The sequence below is a fragment of the Onychostoma macrolepis genome, chromosome 09 (assembly GCF_012432095.1).
Source record: "Onychostoma macrolepis isolate SWU-2019 chromosome 09, ASM1243209v1, whole genome shotgun sequence".
Lineage (NCBI taxonomy): Eukaryota > Metazoa > Chordata > Actinopteri > Cypriniformes > Cyprinidae > Onychostoma > Onychostoma macrolepis.
The window spans coordinates 15,355,306-15,371,574 of NC_081163.1; the positions used below are offsets into that span (position 1 = coordinate 15,355,306).

Genomic DNA, 16,269 nt, shown 5'->3' on the forward strand with positions numbered 1-16,269 from the left:
AGTTGTTTTCAGGACTCACTGTGTTTTTGAGGCAAATAGGAGATAGCAGTTCTGTAATTAGTACGTGAAACGAAGAAAATGTCCGTTTCCCAGGTTATAAATCGTATGCAGGCTAGTTAATATATAATGTATGTAATGGTCACCGCTACTGGATCAGGAGCAGTTAAAGGAAAAGATAAACATATTTGTTTGACATCCTTTTGTGATGATATGGTAAGCAGTACCCGCAGAGAATATTCCCATGGTGTTCTTTGTAAAGCTGTAGAGGTTCACGGGGGTTCAGCGTGACGCTCATGTTGTGCTACATAAGCAGAAGGTGCAAGTGGCAAATTTATCAATCCTCTGAGAAATCAAGCAGCTTAAGCAAACTGTCTGTCCTGGCCAGGAAATGGGCAGGCTGCTCAAACACTAACTGCCTGCATCAACATCTTTCAAGAGGTGCCATTTATAGGAGCTCAAGGTCCTGAGAAACAGGTGAGAGATGAAGGGAGTGATGCCAGATGTTCTTGTGGCTGAAACAGAGAGAATGAGAGACGTAGGGTGGGGTAAGGGGGAGTAAACTGTACCGAAGCTGGGTATTTTTTTGACCTTGTCTGTAGCATTTCTCAGAAACAATCTTATTACACCTCCCAAAGTTCCTTTGCACCTCCCCCTGGTTTGACGGTACTCAGAAACCTGTAAGCTGCAACCTCAAGCTCCCCACACGCTTTTACGCTGAGTCACAAACTCCATATGATTGTCTTCCAGAGGAAGCTGGTCTCTAAAATGTGTATATGCTTACGTAACTGACAGCAGTGTGGCATGATAGTAAAAATCTGTAATAAAAAACACTTAATCATATTGTTATTTTTGTATATTACAAGGGAGAGCAGGGTCGTCTTGTCACAAAGATTTTCATCTTTTCAATCTTTTAATTTTTAATCTTTTAACTTTTACAAAACAATTTAGTAATTTTTGCAAACTATTTTTTCAATGTTATTGGTTGAAGCAATCCTTTTTGTTACGTTTTATATTTTTGCTGCTTTATGATGTTTAATAATTATTAATATTTGTTTCATATTTTTTCCATTTTTTTGTGTGTGTGTGTATATACAAACATACATATGCAAGGTAAGCATGGTAAATTTTCACAACGAACTAGACATTGAACAGCCATATATATATATATATATATATATATATATATATATATATATATATATATATATATATATATATATATAGAAAGAAAACTCAGAGGTTTGGAAATGTGTTTTCTTTTTTAAATTTAATTTGCCTCGCTTTTATGGATTTACAACGTTATATGTATATATACATATTGCTAAAAAACATTTCATTGGCTGTTCAATGTCTAGTTCGTTGTGACAACTTACCTTGTTGTGTGTATGCTTTATCTTTTTTTTCTTGGCAATAACAGTGGAAAAATTCCGTTTCTAGCAAGACTTTAAGATATGTGTGTAAACGTGTAAACTGATGTTCAAAAATAAATATTGTCCAGAGTAAATGTGTGACAGCTAACCCTGGTCTCTACATGCAGTGTTTATGACATTTTACTTTGAATATTTGCAATATAAATTTTTGCAATTAATTTTTTTTTTTTTTCATGAAATTTTCATAAAATGAGTGAAAAGATAAAAACTGAGAATACGGACACAAAGCTGAGTGGTTGCAAGCAGAAAAAAATAAAAGATGCTAAATGTATCATTTGTAGAGGCATAACCATAACTGGACTAATAAAATACTCGACAGATTTCTGCATGCAGCTACTTCCTGCATATCTCAGTCTTTTGAATTCCTGACAACATGCAATGAGATACGGTCCGGATCTAGTTTCTAAACTTAAAACCTAATTTCATTTTTCAAATTTGATTTAAGAACTCTATGAACTCGTCCCCGATTCTGCAGGCATGGAAAGAAAACTCAGAGGTTTGGAAATGTGTTTTTCTTTTTTTAAATTTAATTTGCCTCGCTTTTATGGATTTACAACGTTAGATTCCGTATAAATGTCAGTCAGTAAAAATGACTTACTGTTTGCTTATGTCACTTTCATGAAGTTTCCTCATCTTGCTCTCGCATTTCAAATAAACATCTTCGCGCCAAAACATTTCGTGCGTGAACAATATCGTTTCCCAGAAAGATTTGCAGTCAGAATTTTTCAATAATTGGATCCGTGTAGATAAACAATGTAATATTCTATTATGAATCAACAACCCAGAAATGTAGTAAGTGTGCTGCTGCCCCCCGCTGAGCAGTGATATTCACAGCACATTGACCCGCTCCTGCCCTCCAACTTCGCCAGTAACAGAGAAGAGCAGTACAATAAGCAGATGGTCTGCGCTAATCAATGCCATATTTTCAGTTCCAGCGCTGATAAAAGAGAGCGAGCGTCTATGTTCATTCACCCAATTAATCAAACTGCTGCCTACAGGGCCAATCAGTCGGTTTCATTTCATACTGCTTCATCGCTTCAGTATATTTCTCTCCGCGTCACAGTGCTTTAGTTAGTGCAACAATAAATTCATATCTCGGCAAACATTGTGATAAAGAACCATGATATCATAATTTACATTTAAAGGAATAGTTCACCTAAACATGAAAATTCTGTCTTCATAGTCACCCTCATGTCTACTAGATAATCTTTCACATAGCTACAAATTGTTTTGGTTCCCACTGAAACTGTTTGGATATCAACATTCTTCAAAATATCATCTTTTGTTCTGCAGATGAAAGAAAGTCATACAGGTTTGGAAAAACATGAAGGTAAGGAAAGAAAGTTTCATTTTTGGGCGAACTATTCCTTTAATAGACTATTTTGTGTGCATGAATCATGTCCAAGCTAACTATTGATTGGAAAACACTTGGAACCGAGAATGAATGCAATTAAATGACATGATGTATGAATATGTAGGATAATCAATGCACTTGATTAAATGGTGACTGATCTAAGGAAGGTTATTTAAGGACAGCTCATGTTTACAGGCCAGCCAGTGATGATTAGGCACATTGTCTTGTCTCCATTTCCCAGATATCCCTGCTGATGTTGTCATACTCGCTCTGATTCACAGTGTAATGCCAAAGAAATCTTGTCCAGGTGTTTCAGTTCAGTGCGGCTCTGCTGACCCTTCAGACATGGTGAGAGCTCTGCTGAAGTCTGATTCATTATCCTCACCACATGCACCGCCTCAGAGACACTGGACTGACTGCAGCCTTACCAGCGCTGCTTAAAAGATTAAAAACAAACAGCATGACAGAAATATATCATGTGCTGTTGAACCAGTCCGACTGAGAATATATGGATGGACATGACATTTGTGTAAAGATTGGGGAAGGAATTGCTGCAGCTAGATATGCAAAGGTGTAAGAGATAGACAGTATTGACTTAAAGTGTGAGAATGTGTTTGGATTTAGAACTGATTCTGTAATTTTTTTTTTTTTTAGATACAACAAAAAGTATATGGCCACTATTAATACTGATGATTATTCTTCCTCCACAAAAGTTGTGAAATTAATTCTTAAATTCACAATAATTCTTAATTTCATTGCCTTAAAACAATTTACAGATACCTTAAGACAAAAAGAGCTTAAGCTAAATTTCTGACACATTTCTGTGAATGTGCGAGATGTTCTGGGTTATTAGCCACTGTCGGGAAATAGCGAGAAGAATAACAAAAAAGTGCAGTAAATTGTAAAACTGTTTGCACTACAAACCAGCGTGTTCACAATAATATGGTAAGCAGTGTTGGGAGGGTTACTTTCGATTACAGATTACAAGTAATAAGTAGAGTAACTATTTCACTATTTCTATTACTTTATTAAAGTAATGTAACTGATTACATTTGATTACTTTTCTAAATTTGTTATGTTTTCAACTGTTAATCATTTTCAAACATTTAAAGCAGGCAGGGTAAACCTTACAGTAGTACTCAACACTCATATACTGTCAGATATTCAAAAGCCTTCTTCACTTGAATTAAGATTATAATAATTTAATTTCAAAGCACAGCCATCACAAAATCAGACTTTAGCCCCTCTTTTTACTTTGAGATCATTAAATACAGATTTAAAATCATAGCAAGAAATGGTTTAAAAGCTATAATACTGTTTTTGAAATCAAATCTTTGCAGAGCTATGACAGGAAACACTGGCATCTAACAATGGCTTGGAAAAAACAGATATTCTTAAAAAATAAAGCATATACATAAACCCAAATAGGAAATAAAACGGTTATAGCATGTGTCCTATTTTGTGTTCTAAACTTCTGAAACATTGATGGCTCATATTTTAGAGCAAGCAATGCAATTTGGGAAAGAAGTCAATTAAATCTTGATGTGGGTGTGTGAATATTCAGATGTAATCCCCTTTGTAATTGTTAACATTTTCATAACCCAGACAGCAACATAGTGTTGGCCCAGATCCGGCCCACATCTGGCCCGCGTGAAATCCATGCGGGCCGGATCTGGGCAGACACTGCTTGCTGTCTGGGAAGTAACTGCAATTTCATTACACATTTTTTCTCAGTAACTGTAACTAATTACAATTACATTTATTTTGTAATTAAATTACGTTGCATGTAACTAGTTACTTCCCAATACTGATGGTAAAACACACCAGTTGTACAGCTAAAAATAGTTGTAGACCAAAAGCCTCATACATAAAATTTACAAATAGCCATGCCCACTCTTACGGAAAAATAAGGTGGATGGAAACCTTTGTTTGGTGAGTGGTTTCACAAAAGTACAGCTATACTTTTCCGATTATTTTATTTTGATTAAACTATTTATTTGCTTGCATAAATCATAAGTACTGGCTAGGCATGGGACGATAACCGGTTTCAAGGTTTACCGCGGTTTGAAAAATTCACTGTTTCAAAACCACAAAAATTTCCTGTTATACCGTTACTGCGGTAAGTGTGTCATCTTCATTTCTCTCTCTTTCACCCTCGATCAAGACAGAGACCCATTCGCCTTTTGTTTCAGTGTTGAAATAAATACTATTTGGCTTGCTAGCGCAGATAACATGGCTAATTAACAAGCTAACCTCAACTAGTTTCCTCCCTCACGTTACTTCACAGAGCGGGGAATATCAGACTAAAGTAGGCTATTAATAATAATAATAATAATAATTCCTTACATTTATATAGCGCTTTTCTAGGCACTCAAAGCGCTTACGTTTACGTTTCTGCGATTTAGTACAATAATTAAATTTAGCTGGTATCACGTCTATAATTTTAAGCCTTCTGCCATTGTTTACATCTGTTCAAAATCACGACATTTAAAAAACAAACAAACTGCTGACTCTCAGCCAGAATGTTGTACGGAGATAGACCGTGTGTGTGTGTGTGTGACACTTGCGCTCTCTGCCCTTGTGTGTATATGCCATAGACTGTAAAAAAGGCATCTTTGTTCCTCACCGCTCTTAACTTGAACTGAAAGATAAATGTGTAGGAAGTGAGCATGTCTCCAAAACCTTGTTGAGCTGCAGGTTTAATGACTGCATTTTTAATTTTTTTTTTTTTTTTTTTACAGAAATTGTGTTTTGATTTATGTTTTTGATTATTGAGCTGTATGTGTAGGCAGACTTAATTGACTGCTTTTTTTGTTTTGTTTTTACAGAAAATAATTTATGTTCGGATTATTGTTGAGCTGCAGGATTAGGCTCACTTAAGTGACTGCACTTAATTTAATTAACAATAATTCAACTGTTTATTTTAATTTAGCCTGACATGTTTACTTTTCCAAAATGTTCTATATGTTTCTTAAAAATCAAGTATATTGTGTTCAGTGGAAGAAACTTATCATACCGTCAGAATCTCATACCGGCCCATGCCTAGTACTGGCACAACTTCATACAAAAATAACACAAACTAGCCTACTTTTTCATGAAATAGAATGTAGTTACAGCTTCAAATCTAGTATCTTAAAGAAAAAAAACACGAGACATAATTAGAAAATAAAAGGCTGCTTTTATTCGAAACCCATTCCAAAAGGCTTTCAAACTGAAAATACACTGATCATCCGTATTAAACAAAATAATTCAATAAAAGACACCCAAACAAAGATTAATGATAACATCAAATGTTCATATTCTGTTTATTCAAATATTACTTTCTTCATCATCATAATTCATACGTCATACTTCATTTAAAACGGTACGAAATTTAACAAGAATCACTGCACAGCTACAGTAAGAGCTGACTTAAAAAAAAAAAAAGAAAAAAAAAAAAGGCTGAATTAATAATACCAGACAGCATCTGCAATAACTACAATTATCTATTTACAGTGCTCTACTCTGAGATCAGCTCTCTGTCTGTGACATTCCTTCGGCCATGCTTGTAAATCTGCTTCAAATGAAATACAACCTGCACACTGCAAGATTTGAGTCTACCTCAGGTGAAGCTTCCAGAACACTGATGTACCATATTGAAAAGAACAGAAGAAAATATTATTATTAATAGGCTAATAGAAATCTCAACAGGCCAACCTGATTTTAGAGCTGCACAAAGCAATCTTTGTGAAAGCACATCCCTCACGCAGGAGGAAAAGTTGCTTCCTGTCAAACCTCAAGAAACTGTAGTGATGGTTGTTTGACACCTCAGATAAAGCTGTAAAAGTGCTTGTGGTGAAAAAAAGAAAAAAAGTGAATCAAGATAGAAGCAAAATGCTGCTTCTTTTAGTGACTTTGCAGACACAGAATGACATGAAACAACAAAACAGACAGCAAAATATGAGGCTTTCAGATGATTGGATGGCCAAGGACATAAGAAATTAAAACCAGAATGGTTTCGACTATTTCCAGCCATTATTCACGCAGACACTGGTACATGTGTTTCACATCGGTACAAAATATTGGTTTAGTATGTTTGTTATGCATGTTTGTCAAATTCAGCCTCTTCATCTACACCACACACGCACACCTTGTCCAAAAACAGCTAGGGTCAGGCAGGCGGTTCCTTCAGTGACATCTGGGTTTGGTACAGGTCTGTAGCACGTTCAGCAGGTTTCAGCAAGATGTGTTTATACAGCATTATTGATTGACAGTCTCTCACTGTCACAGAGAAAACTTGCCGGTCAGGAACGGCAAAGATGCACTTTTGACTGCGTTCACCTTGTTCACATCAGAGTCGGGGTCATCGGGTTGTGTCGGCCCGGTGAAAAGTGGCTGGTCCTTTCCTCAGTTCTGGGTTTATCTGACACCATCACAGGCCTGAGGACTGAGCCGTGTAATAGGGACTATTAACCTGGAAGAGCAGAGATGATATTCACAAGTACAGTCGAATAAAGATAAACAGTAGTAAAGGTTACATTTGTTCACGGACTGGCTAGGAAGCATTAACTCGCTGTAAAACGCAGAAGGCAAATTGACAAGAGGCCCCTGTAACCACAACATAAGCCCAAGACACACCTACATCCTAGAGAGCCTGTCGGCACAAATATGAAGATAGATTTCAATCTAGCTGCATTGTACATCAACCCAAGAGGTTGTATTTACCATAGAATACAAATATTCAGTAGGTAAATATTTATTCAAGTATTTAATAAAGGTGGTTTCTAGGATATAACAAAGTAGTATGTGAGGATTCCAATAGCCAAATGAGCACTTATGGAAAGAGATGTGCTGGGAATTAATGAGTGTCTGCTCGGATGCTACTGTATGACTCACACAGCATAGCTGATGATTCACCTCCTGAAGCTGTGAGGTCAGTCTAACCGAGGTGTTACAGGCCTTCGGGTCAAATGAATGCAAAAAGAGATTATGCTGTAAATTGTTTCAAAGAGCACAGGAAATTAATTAAAAACAAAAACAAAACAAAAAAAAAAGTGAAAAGTGGAGTTGGTTTTAGCCAACTGAATGAAGAGAGGGTTGGGGCTTTGTGTTTTCTTTTCGCTGCAGGTTCGCTCAGAGTAGGGTTTCTCTCAGATTTGTACTTTTGTAGATTTCTGTATTTATTTTGAGTCACTTGCAAGAAAAACAGAAAAAACATATTCTAAGACAAAAAGCCTCATATGAAATGTCCTATTTTTTTTTATTTTCATCATGCCAGAATTAATTATAAGTGTTCTAGCTACCAATTGAAATCCTTTCATTAAACATTAGTAGTTGAAACTGGAGTGTTGTGGTGGATTTAAGACATGTTTTGGAACGCAAGGACTGCATTGCACATTTTCAATACGTCTCGTTGACAGTTATTTCTGTATGTGGTCAAATGAGGAATGAGACGGCTCTATGTATGTAACGCTACAACAAAGTTGGCTGGGATCAAGTCTGCTTGTGTTCCCGCTCCTGCTTTCTTCAGAAATCATATGAAGACCTACTGAACATATTTTAGCCTCTAAGCCTATCAACACATGAGGAACTATTTTATTGCTGTTGCCTAATTATAATAAATATGCAAACATGATATCCATAATACAGTTATTTACAATATTTTATAATGCAATTACAAGATTTTCATAGTTTGATTACATAATCCAAATTACATACTGTAGCCATTACTACCCAACAACGCCTGTAGTATGGAAAGTATAAATATTTTTTTATTAAAAAAAACTTTAGGGGCCTTTTAATGCTTTATGGAAAGTTGACTGGGTTATTTGAGGTGACTGCGGCTGGACTTTCCATGGCACTGCATCTGTTCAATATGGGCAAAGAGAGAAAGCTGAGTGCAATTGGCATTAAAAGCTTACACATTCTGACATTTCCCCTCCTGCCCATTAACTTCCTGGGTAATCAAAGAATGACAGGAAATACTTAAGCAAGGGAGTCCAGGAGTGAATCCAAGGCTAAGGCAAGCAGACCAAAAACACACGCTACTCTAGCAAAAAATAAGGTCAGACACATTAAGAGAAAATGGGTTCATCCATTCAAGTGACAAACACATTAATTCATAAAAGGACTATGAATGTTCCCAAAGACAATAATCTCTAGTCTCCAATGTCACAGTTTCCAGTACTAATAAAAACACAAGAGACCAAATGAGTCGTCAAGTAAAACTTGAAAGCCTTTGGTTTCAACAGAAGCAACATGTGGAATATTCCCTGTTGGTGTACATACCTAAGGGATCCTGAGTTTGATTAACGATACAAATGTTTTTCTGTAAAAACCCACCCTTGAAGACGACCATCTGATCTAAAGTTTGATTTTTGACATTTAAGGCTGGAATACACTATTTTAGCCCAGACTTTCTGCCGGGAGAAGTTATAGAAGAGTCATAGAAATGTGTCATAGAAAATCGTGTAATGTATGATGGACACAAACAAACATGCTTGATATTTTGAGCCTATTTTATAACACAATGTTTGTCACACATATTCTATCAACAATGCGCACATATAAGTCTGGTAGTGTATGATCCTCAGTCATTTAGTTTATAATGGCTAATTTTCCTATGCGACCATTACAAATTCGGTGAGTATGATGCCAAGTGTTTTGAAATCTGTTAAAATTTTAAAAGTCATGTAGTGTTTTACAGCCTTTAATCACGCAGGAAGAGTGCAGAGATATAAACAAAAATCAGACATACTTATTAAAGCTAGCTTTTTTCACTCTAAATGTCATCAAGTTTGTGTTAACATACTAAAGTACAAGTACAAAATGTTTTTCATGCAAATGAAATAAACACACACAGCCTGCAGGAAAAAAAATGTTTCTAATTAAGTCTGTGTGCCTGCACTCTTGCTCTGCGAACACATAAATACAGGGCGACATGCACCTGGCGCGAGAAAGACCATCCATTTAACGCATTAGTGGCATGATCGATTCTTCACAGCTGCCTCACCTTTGTGCCTTCCTTCCCGCTTTCATTTACTTTAATCCAGTGCCCTTTAAACCCAGGAACAAAACAGAAGGACAAAAAACAACATCTAAAATATAGAATGGGGAAAAAAACGTATATGACCATACAGTGAGGAACATAATTTAGTTTTTCAGAAGGCACCTCTACTCTTAGGGTCACAGTTTAGTGTGTAATGATCTGTGTGGAATCTGAAATAAAATAAAAATAAAATCAATCAAAAGGTGTGGAATGTGGATCTGAAGATTACAGAAATCAGTAGGCAGTTCTTTGCTGTCTTTTAGAGGCATTAAAGGGGTCATGAACTGAGAAACCAAAATTCCCTTGATCTTTTGACAAATGTGACCCTAGACCACAAAACCAGTCATAAGGGTATTGACTGAGGTATCGAAATTGAGATTTATACATCATCTGAAAGCCGAATAAATAAGCTTTCCATCGATGTATGGTTTGTTAGGATCGGACAATATTTGGTCGAGATACAACTATTTGAAAATCTGGAATCTGAGGGTGCAAAAAATAAAAATAAAAATAAAAATATTGAGAAAATCGCCTTTAAAGTTGTCCAAATCAAGTTCTTAGCAATGCATATTACTAATCAAAAATTAAGTTTTGATATATTTACAGTAGGAAATTTACAAAATATCTTCATGGAACATGATCTTTACTTAATATCCTAATGATTTTTGGCATAAAAGAAAAATCAATAATTTTGACCCATACAATGTATTTTTGGCTATTGCTACAAATATACCCCAGCGACTTATGACTGGTTTTGTGGTCCAGGGTCACAAATAAGAGGTCATTATACTATAAAAACATCCTGTAAGTTTCAGAACTCAAAACTTTCTTGTTGGTCTAAAAACTATATTGAAGCCAATCTGCCAAAACGACAGCTTGTGAAATGTACAACTCTATGATGTAATAGTGTGGCTAAACACCGCCTCTGCAGATGAAGATAAACATCACTGCCTGTTTAGCCCCGCCCACCGATTTACGAACTTAGACTACTGTCATTTTCATGTAGGAAAGAGACTTGTTCCCCATATCATTTTTGCTATATGTAATGCAAAAACTTTGAAACTCGATATCTCAAAACCACTCAGAACGCAGATAGAACCTTATAATTCCAAGGCGACGTAATGTAAATAACAAGAGAAGCAAACGCAGGTCTACGCAGAAACCAAATTATAAAGATGGCTCCGAATTCAACAAGACGCTGTGCAGTTCGAAGTTGTGGAAAAACAGTCTTTGCATTGCCTTCCTTCTGATCCCAACGTTAGGAAAGAGTGGAACTCGTCAGTAAGAACTCAGTCATTTGTTCACTTCATTTTTTACTGCAGATTCGTTTACAAAGAAAGCACAATTCGAAGTGGGATTTTCAGAAAGAGTGAAACTAAAAGACTATACTGTGCTGACTATGTTGGATCCGACCGTAACGTCGCAACACACAAGTTTGAGTAACTTCTTTTATTACCTGTTCACCATTGATTTTTCTGTTATTACAGATCGTTTGAAATGTATTGAGTATTTATCACAGCAGCATCCATCTATAAGGAATGTACGCTGTCAAACATACACGAGTGTTAGCCAATCATAGCAGTGAGTCTACAATCCGCCACACCTATTCAAACAGAGCATTCTGTTGAGGGGGGTTTAAAACAGGACAGAAAATAGCCTATTACTTAATATATGTTTTGTGATGTAAAAATCTTGATAATATTATAAGTGGACCTCAGAGAATAGTAAAAAAAAAAGACCTTTCGCCGGGAGTTTAACTGACAGGCGATCAGACCAATCATAACACCAAATCCACCATTTTGTCTGACAAACAAATCAGACAGGAGAGTAGATGAACTTCGGTGGACTTAAACTTGAAAAATGGTGTGTATTGATGTCTTTCTGCAGTTGAAACAAAATAAATTATGTTCTGATGTTCATTCATGTTAATTTCAAGTAAATATGAGAAGACGATCGGTTCATGTCTGCCGCTTGAACTGAGGCACTACAGTGATCTGTCATGACACAAAGAGCCACAAAATGGTATTTATTTTTTGAATTTCTTAATAATAAAAAAAAAAGACAAAATTTGAAAGCTGAGACTTTGTTTTACTGCGTGAAGACAATGTGTGTAGTGTGAGAGCGGCATAGCTTGTCAGACATAGCAACAGTAGCTAAGGAGGGTGGGTTTTAGCGAAGGGTCAATTAGTAACCCTCACGTCGTTCCAAACCCTTAAGATCTTAATCTTCGGAACACAAATTAAGATATTTTTGATGAAATCCAAGAGCTTTCTGAACCTGCATAGACAGAAACGCAACTACCACTTTCAAGGCCCAGAAACGTAATAAGGACATCGCTAAAATAGTCGATATGACTTCAGTGGTTCAACCGAAATGTTGCAAAGCTATGAGAATACTTTTTGTGCACAGAGAAAACAAAAATAATGACTTTATTCAACAATTTCTTCTCTTCTGTGTCAGTATTTGGTCAGAAAGCTTCCGGATTTCATCAAAATGATCTTAATTTGTGTTCCAAAGAAGAATGGACTAATGGGTTTGGAACGAGGGTGAGAAATTAATGAAAAAAAAAAAATGGTTGAATATCACTTTAAGATTAGCATTTGCACTACAGTACATATGTGATGTGATCATGTGCATTTCTAAATGTAGTTTGAGCGATCAAACCAGAAAACATTTTAGACCCATTTGCAATCAGATCATCCAAGATCAATGTGGACACCAAATCATGGTGGTAGCTCAAATCCATGCCTAGTAGGACTTGAACCTAACCTTATTGGTTACCAGCCTGTATCATTAACCGAGGGGTAACACCAAGCACCTAGAATGAAGCTGTAGATGAATGCCATGTGTATGTGCATGCTGTGAGAACAGTGCAAAACTAAGAGCTCAGGAATGACAGGATGAAAATCAACTAAATAATGAGTGCAGTCCAGATGGGACCAATCAATGCATGGATATTGGCTGCTATTAGCCGTGACAAATCTGTTTATTAGGATCTGAGCAGTTTGCTTGGATTCAACAGTGGTAACAAAGGTAACACATAATTTTAAATTGAAAACAATGTTCTCCACGTCAAAGGAAAAACATGTTAAATGACACATGATTATAATAGTAGTATGAGATTCTGCAATGCCAGATGACTACAACCATAATTTTCTCATTTTCTCTTCTCATAATCCAGAGCAACTCACTGTTTTTTTTGTTTCTATGTTTCCTTAAATATATCACCCTAGCCCACATAAGTAACTGAAGAGTAATCTTAAGAAATAAAATGTGATGTGTTCCTTTGAGACGGAGAAAGCGGCAGTTTCTCACGGCTGAGGCCTCTTTCAGTCTGAAGGGAAAGACTTTCCTCCACCCATACTTTGGGTCAACAGTTAAAAATAAGTCTCTAAGCATCTCTTTTCCACAAGCCAAATGCAATCCATTTCAAAACAAAAAAGGACCTCATTAAGGCCTAAAGAAGTGAATATTTTTATATACCGGCTTCACCAAAAATAAAACTGTGCTAAAGGCTGCATTTAAAGAACAGGTCATACAGGGAAACTAGTTTAAAGAATTTGCATATAATTGCTACTAAAATTGGTCACAAGCTGTACATTTCAATTACCTTAAGCACTGAGAAAATCTTTTGCATGTTTGATCTTAATTTTCCTAAACTTGTTTAAAAACATGACACTTTAACTAAACGTTAAGGTCATTACAGACAGTATCACATTATTGTATTTGTATTATTATTTTTCCAATTTTTTTTTATGTAGTAGTACTGTATACTAAAACTGTTTTGTCTATAATCTGCAAAGAAGAAATCAAGAATTTAACTGTAGTTGTAAATAATAATAATTAAAAGCCGACTTGGCTTGAAATGCAAAAACAGACAGTACAAACAGAAATAAAGGCGGCTTCATGCGTTTTCTCAAACGGAAATGACAGTGACACTATCTTTAGCCATCTGAAAACCAGAAGATGCAACATGGTCCCTGGATGAGGTGCCACTGTTGATGCGTGATTGTGTTACAGAGGGGTATCCGGTTCTCTGTAAAGACTTTAACTTTTGATAAAATGCATTTTAAAATTTAACTCTCTTAAAAGAATAGTTGACCTCAAAAGTACATTTAAATTTACCCAACTTTATGTTCTTTCAAGATATTATGACTTAATCTTCTGTCAAACAAAAGATGATGTTTCATGTTTTAAGTCTGACAGGTTTCATAAACCAGATTAAATGATTCTTTGAAACATTCTCCAACTCTCCCTTTGGTGTTCCAAAGAAAAACGTAATGCTGGTTTTGAAGAACTTTAAGGTGAATAAATGTTGACAGAATTTAATACAGATTAAATACAGAAAGAATTACTAAAGGTCAAGTTACATACACACCCCTTTATCCTCAATGGACAATTGTATAGTGGTAAAGTACTGAACACTCACCCGTGTGTCATACTCCAGGACAAAAGGAGGGATGTCAATCTGCTCAGGTAGGATGCAGGTGAAGAGCTGCTGTAGGTTCTCTATGTGATGGACCTTCTCTTTAAGGCCTGATACACTGAACGTCGTGAAGAACCACGAAGAGACCTGACAGGAATCACAAAGAAAACCATTTTATTGATGCTATTTTCCATGAAAAAGGTACAAGAATAGTTGTTGAAACAAAATATTATTTTTCTTCTTTAACAAATGGTGACAAATAAAAGCTGTGCTTAACCCGAAAAAAAAAAAAAAAAATTAAAAAATTAAATATATATAAAATATCATTTAAAATTCTTTATTCATTGATTCGTTGAAGAATAGAACGTTTAGAAGAAAAGCATTTGTTCAAAATATAAATCTTTTGTGACATAAATATCATTTATAATCATTTGTTCACCTCACATTATAAATGAACTCAAATGTAACTCCATAGGAAAACAGCATAGACTTCTACACCATTTTAATGTCAATTTAATAAATAACAGATAGCTACAAAATTGGTGAAGTTGTAACTGAATTAAATGTTTCATTGCTAAAGGCAAACTCTTAGCTCCCAAAGCTGTTGCTTGAATCATTTTCAGCATTTACTCCAATGACTCAGCCCTAATGCTTGAACACGTTTCACACCTGGGATTGTTACAATACTCGAGCATTCTCTGACTGAAATGGACGCATTTTAAAACGAACAATTATCTGACACTTAATTGCCGGGGTTCCTCTACATTTGGAGTGCACAAAGCATAATTGTTGAATAATTTCGCAAATGAAAGCAAAGCCTGGCAGAGGCAACACGCTCTCATAAGCACTTCAATTACCTGAATAGGTTCTGTGGAACACTATGGAACACTTAGTGCGGACACATCATGAATCTCAATGCGGTCTCAGAGACGTTTTTCAACATATTCAGTTCCACAGACTCATACACAGTCTTTCTCAGTCAATGTGGAACATGTGGAGCTGACCGCTGTGAATCAGACCATAAGCCCGTACAAACTCGGAAAGAAAAGCTCAAAACGAGATGAACATCTAGTGTTGCCTTTAATGGACTTACATCTGAGTTGATGAACTGATTACATTTACCTTGGAGCGGAACGTCGGGTGAACGAAGTAGAAAGCCCTCAGGTTTTTCTTAAACCTGAAAACACAGAAGGGAAACCTTGCGAGAAATGGTTTTTGAAACATTATCAACACATCCAACCAATTACTTATTACACAAATAGAGAATTCCTCTGCGCACTTGGCTTTGAAAGGATTATTGCCTTAAAAACAATAAACCCATTAGAAAGGGAGCTAAAGCGCATTTTTTAAGAACGAGCAAAAGTCGGTGAATCGAGTCCAACGGGGCAGCCAGGTCCAAGCCACACGCTGTTGTCCAAAACACACAGATGGATAGAGATCAGGATGGCCAGAAGTGGAGGGGTGTTCGAAATGTGCAAGGGACGTGTCCGTCAACCTTTCCCCTTTCCCACGATGGACTTAGACCGTCCTGTCCAAACCCATGAGCAGGGGTCATAGGGAGTGATAGCGTCACTGGTTAACTCTGCTATAAACATGGCTGTGATTGCAAACAGAACCTCATCACTCTTGCTGATGATTATGTCTGGATAACACTTTCTTATAGACCCATGCCTTTTGAGAATAAATAATACAATGATGATATGCTGTGCTCTGCTGATACCTCATAATAAATGACACGAATCAAACTGGCCTGGCTCTCAAAGTTATGAGTCATGCTGATCTCCACGATGTACGGAAAGTGTGAGGGACTGGAACTGGAGAGTGTTTCTACTTTTTATTTCAAGACTGTGGTTTCCTCTGCCTGCATGCTGAGAGTGTCCCCTGAATAAATGACGAATGCCTGACCTCACGATCACCTCCCACGGTTTTGACTTTTGAACAAAGACTCAAACTCCTCTGCTAAGCCAGGAAAATAGCAATTATGAGGACTGTTCGATTAAAAGAACAATATTTTTCTTAACACGCAATTACA

The 16,269-nt window shown here is 36.3% G+C and overlaps 1 protein-coding gene across 1 annotated transcript in view; it reads right to left on the bottom strand.

Annotated features, from left to right (window-relative positions):
- Positions 1–5,544: 5,544 nt before the first annotated feature.
- gdap2 (ganglioside induced differentiation associated protein 2) overlaps positions 5,545–16,269 on the bottom strand; it is a 28,105-nt gene continuing 17,380 nt past the window's right edge. Inside the window, exons 12-14 of the mRNA XM_058788214.1 lie at positions 15,360–15,414; positions 14,241–14,384; positions 5,545–7,237 (exon numbers count right to left, since the gene is read on the bottom strand). Coding sequence (XP_058644197.1) covers positions 7,196–7,237; positions 14,241–14,384; positions 15,360–15,414 — 241 coding nt within the window. The 3' untranslated portion in view covers positions 5,545–7,195. The remainder of the gene's footprint in view (positions 7,238–14,240; positions 14,385–15,359; positions 15,415–16,269) is intronic.